Source organism: Sardina pilchardus, chromosome 22 (genome assembly GCF_963854185.1).
Source record: "Sardina pilchardus chromosome 22, fSarPil1.1, whole genome shotgun sequence".
NCBI classification, from domain to species: domain Eukaryota; kingdom Metazoa; phylum Chordata; class Actinopteri; order Clupeiformes; family Clupeidae; genus Sardina; species Sardina pilchardus.
In genome coordinates, this window is record NC_085015.1 from 546,717 (window position 1) to 551,716 (window position 5,000).

At 45.3% G+C, this 5,000-nt stretch overlaps 1 protein-coding gene across 3 annotated transcripts in view; it reads left to right on the top strand.

The window, feature by feature from the left end:
• The window catches only part of mvp (major vault protein), a 36,612-nt gene that overhangs the window by 24,127 nt on the left and 7,485 nt on the right, over positions 1-5,000 (top strand). For all 3 annotated transcript variants that reach the window (XM_062526663.1, XM_062526662.1, XM_062526661.1), the window contains exons 12-13: positions 3,109-3,253; positions 4,110-4,321. In XM_062526663.1, the coding sequence (XP_062382647.1) occupies positions 3,109-3,253; positions 4,110-4,321 (357 nt within the window). The remainder of the gene's footprint in view (positions 1-3,108; positions 3,254-4,109; positions 4,322-5,000) is intronic.

Here is a 5,000-nt window from a genome sequence, read left to right on the forward strand (position 1 = left end):
AAGCCCCTCAATTTAGTCGCCTTTTTTCATTTATGACAACTTTTGGACATATTCTAAGGGATCAATAAAGAGTAAAAATGGGATATAAGATTTTTATCCTGTTTACAGGATGGCATGCTGATCCCTCAAAAAGACAAAATGGGTTTACACCCCTAATTGTCCTTCTAAGAGGTTCATACAAATCAAACCAACACCTCCTTCAGCCAAGACATTTTTTCATTTTTTCTAACTTCAGACATGTGCTGTGGGGATATTAAAATGGACAGGTTGGATCTACCACATTCACGTGATCTACAAAGTGCCACACTATTGCAGAAAAAAAAGAAATGTTGGATTTGCATTTCATCTTGTCCTTGGAAAAAGGCAATAAAAGTGGCATTTTTAGGAATAAACGCCATTTTGGCCAACTTTGAAGGCTCATAGCCTCGAAATACGAAAACTAACATTCTCAATTTTTTGTCAACATGTTCTCTTACTCATGGACTATATATATGTAGAGTTTTAAAACTGTGAGAGCTAGCCATTCATGACCATAAGAGAACAAAAACAGGTTTTTTTTTTCATTGCTTTCAAAAAAAATATGGGTTTGTTTCGATGAATAAGTCTCCAATGGTGGGAAGGACTGTAATTCCTTTGTGATTTTGGACAACAACACAGGGTACTGCCCCAGTGTTCAAATTTTTAGAAAATAATATGGTAGCCTTAAGAGAGGAGAGGGGTTTAAAAAAAAGTGGTGCTCATTAAATACAGGAATTTTCAGCCTTTTTTTAGGATGCGTCTATCCACATTTGAAGAGCCATATCTCAGAAACCAAACAAGATAACAAGCTAAAATTTTGGTTTTCTTCTAATGAGACATGGAGGAACATGTGCACCAAAAATCAGGAAAAACTGAGGACCATGGTGTCGGACCTGTTCCAACTGATATGGAATTGCCCGTAAATTACATGCACATCTTCGAATACATGCCACAAACACACACACACACACACACCCTATACATAACATGTCTCCCACACACACCCTCCATGCATACTATACACCCCCCCTTCATGTAGAACACACACACACACACACAAACACACACACACACACACACACACACACACACACCCTATACATAACATGTCTCCCACACACACCCTCCATGCATACCATACACACCCCCTTCATGTAGAACACACACACACACACACACACACACACACACACACACATATTTACACACACACACACTCTCCATGCATACCATACACACCCCTTTCATGCAGACCACGCACACACACACACACAAACCCATATTTACACATACACACATACACACCCTCCATGCATACCATACCCCCCCCCCCCCCCCCCCCCTTTGAGCACACACACACCTTATTCACCCAAAATGACAACATCAGGGTTTCCACTATACATTTTACCGTGGCAGGCCGCCGCACCTTCATTTCTGCCGCCACACCTTCAGAATTTTCATAGCCTATGTAATGGAATATTCCAACACCAAAGATGCTGAACCTTTTTATCAGTCGTCTCTGTCTACACAGCGCAGTCTATCGATACTCTGCTTCTTGAAAGCACCACAAGACAGTGAAGGGCAGGGTGAGAAATTAAGTAGTAATAACTACTTACGGAACTAAAAGAAACATGTAGCCCAAGCTGTCACGAGTCCAATGCAATGCTGATATCATATTGCAGTGTTATAGCCATTTGTTTTGTATTCAGTTTTACATAGGCCGATTGCCCTGTCTTTTTGCGGTGCACAGTTGATTTCAGTGGGTCATTTTCTTTAATAGTTGGACTTGGGTGTGTTTTTTTTTTTTTAAAGATATTTTTTTGGGCTTTTATGCCTTTAATCAGATAGGATAGTGTAGGGTGACAGGAAACGAGTGGGAGAGAGAGTAGGGTGGGATCCGGAAAGGACCACGGGGCGGGAATCGAACCCGGGTCGCCGGCGTGCGGTGCAGGTGCCCCAGCCAGTCGCGCCACGACTGGGGCCGACTTGGGTGTGTTTAAAAGAAATACGCCCGCCCTGCCCTAATAAAGAAGTAGGCCTAGCCTATATATTTGGTTAACTTCCCCTAATAAAGAAGTAGGCCTAGCCTATATATTTGGTTAACTTCCCCTAATAAAGAAGTAGGCCTAGCCTATATATTTGGTTAACTTCCCCTAATAAAGAAGTAGGCCTAGCCTATATATTTGGTTAACTTCCCCTAATAAAGAAGTAGGCCTAGCCTATATATTTGGTTAACTTGCCCTAATAAAGAAGTAGGCCTAGCCTATATATTTGGTTAACTTCCAATGATTTTCCCCCATTTGCAGGCGCTTACAAATCTCAAAAGCCAGGAATCATTCAATGGTTTACTTTAGCAGATGTCGTTAGTTTGTATAATAGAGTCCTGTAAAATATTGTTTTTTTTAAGGGCTTCCTGATCTTCACAGATCACCCATCTGGCATGTCAGAGTTAGTGCTGCTGCAGAGGTCACACACGTAGCTCACTTGATCACGCAGCAGAATTGATAACGGCTTTGTTGATGAACATAAACTGTGTTCTTTTGCCCTAAAAAAATGCCCTGAGCCATCCTGCAAGCTTTGCCACTAATATTTTTAGCCATTCCTCTAAATTATATTTAACTTCAATAAAATGTGTTTCATAGTGAGATGTGAGATGTATATGTTCAGGGGGTTGGGGTCAGGGGTCACTCTGGGGTTGGGGGTCACTCTGGGGTCGGTGGTCACTGGTGTTGGTTGGTTGGTTGGTTGGTTTAGTCTCCCTCACTGTCTTGTAAACTGCCTAGCTCTGCAGGTTATGCTTGCTACGGGTTTATTCATTTATTTCGTACTGTCACCATTTTAGGGTGTTTTTTGTAAATGTTCAATTCAAATACCCCGTACCCTCCTTTTGTACCCCGTACCCTCCTTTAATACCCCGCACCCTCCTTTTGTACCCTGCACCCTCCTTTTGGGGTCGGGGTCCCTGAGCGGTGGTCCTGGTCATCCTTGGGGAAACACTGAACATGCAAACATAATTGAACATAGGTGTGTGTGTGTGTGTGTGTGTGTGTGTGTGTGTGTGTGTGTGTGTGTGTTTGTGTGTGTGTGTAGGCACTTTGACATTAAGCCGGGCTGTGACGCGGTGATGGCTGCCACTCTGTTCTCGGTTCCTGACTTCGTGGGTGACGCTTGCAAGGCCATCGCGTCACGCATCAGAGGGGCCGTCGCATCCGTGCAGTTCGACGACTTCCACAAGGTACACACACACACACACACTTACACACACACACACACACACACACACATACTAATACACACACACACACACACACACACATACTTACACACACACACACACATACTTGCACACACACACACACACACATACTAATATACACACACACACACACACACACACACACATACTTACACACACACATACTAATACACACACACACACACACATACTTACACACACACACACACATACTAATATACACACACACACACACACACACACACACACACATACTTACACACACACACACACACACACACACACATACTAATACACACACACACACACACATACTTACACACACACACACACACACATACTTACACACACACACACACACATACTTACACACACACACACACACACACACACACACACACACACACATACTTACACACACACACACACACACACTTACACACACACACACACACACACTTACACACACACACACACACACACACGCATACTAATATACACACACACACATACTAATATATACACACACACACATACTAATATACACACACACACACACACACACACACATACTTACACACACACACACACACACACACATACTAATATATACACACACACACACGCATACTAATACACACACACACACATACTAATACACACACACATACTCAAACACACACATGCACACACACACACACTGAATCGTGCATCAGAGGAGCTGTGGCCTTCATGCAGTTTGACGACTTCCACAAGATACACACACACACACACACACACACATCTCAGTGATCTCTCTGTGTGTGTGTGTGTGTGTGTGTGCGTGTGTGTGTAGAACTCCAACCGCATCATCTGCTCGGCGGTGTTCGGCTTCGATGACAAGATGGCGGTGCGCTCCAGCCTGCGCTTCCCCCAGAACGGGCTGGTCATCAGCAGCGTCGACATCCAATCAGTGGAGCCCGTCGACCAGCGCACCCGCGACGCACTGCAGAAGAGCGTCCAGCTCGCCATCGAGATCACCACCAACTCCCAGGAGGCTGCCGCCCGGTACACACACACACACACACACACACACACACACACACACACACACACTCGCCATCGAGATCACCACCAACTCCCAGGAGGCTGCCGCCCGGTACACACACACACACACACACACACACACACACACACACACACACACACACACACACACACTCGCCATCGAGATCACCACCAACTCCCAGGAGGCTGCCGCCCGGTACACACACACACACACACACACACACACACACACACACACACACACACACACACACACACACACACACACTCGCCATCGAGATCACCACCAACTCCCAGGAGGCTGCCGCCCGGTACACACACACACACACACACACACACACACACACACACACACACACACACACACACACACACACACACACACACACACGCCCTGCAGAAGAGCGTCCAGCTGGCCATCGAGATCACCACCAACTCCCAGGAGGCTGCCGCCCGGTACACACACACACACACACACACTATTTTCTACAAAACAGAAGGCAAAACGGGCTCAACTTCCTCGTACGTAACGTTGGGTCCCTGTAAGAAGAATATTTAGCATGTCCGGTTGCAGGGAAGCTAACTTTGACGTAGTTACGCCCGTCACACCGTGGGAAGATAACCGCATTGTTTGGATAAGAAGCTCACTCCGTTAGGAGATAACCATTTTGTTTGGATA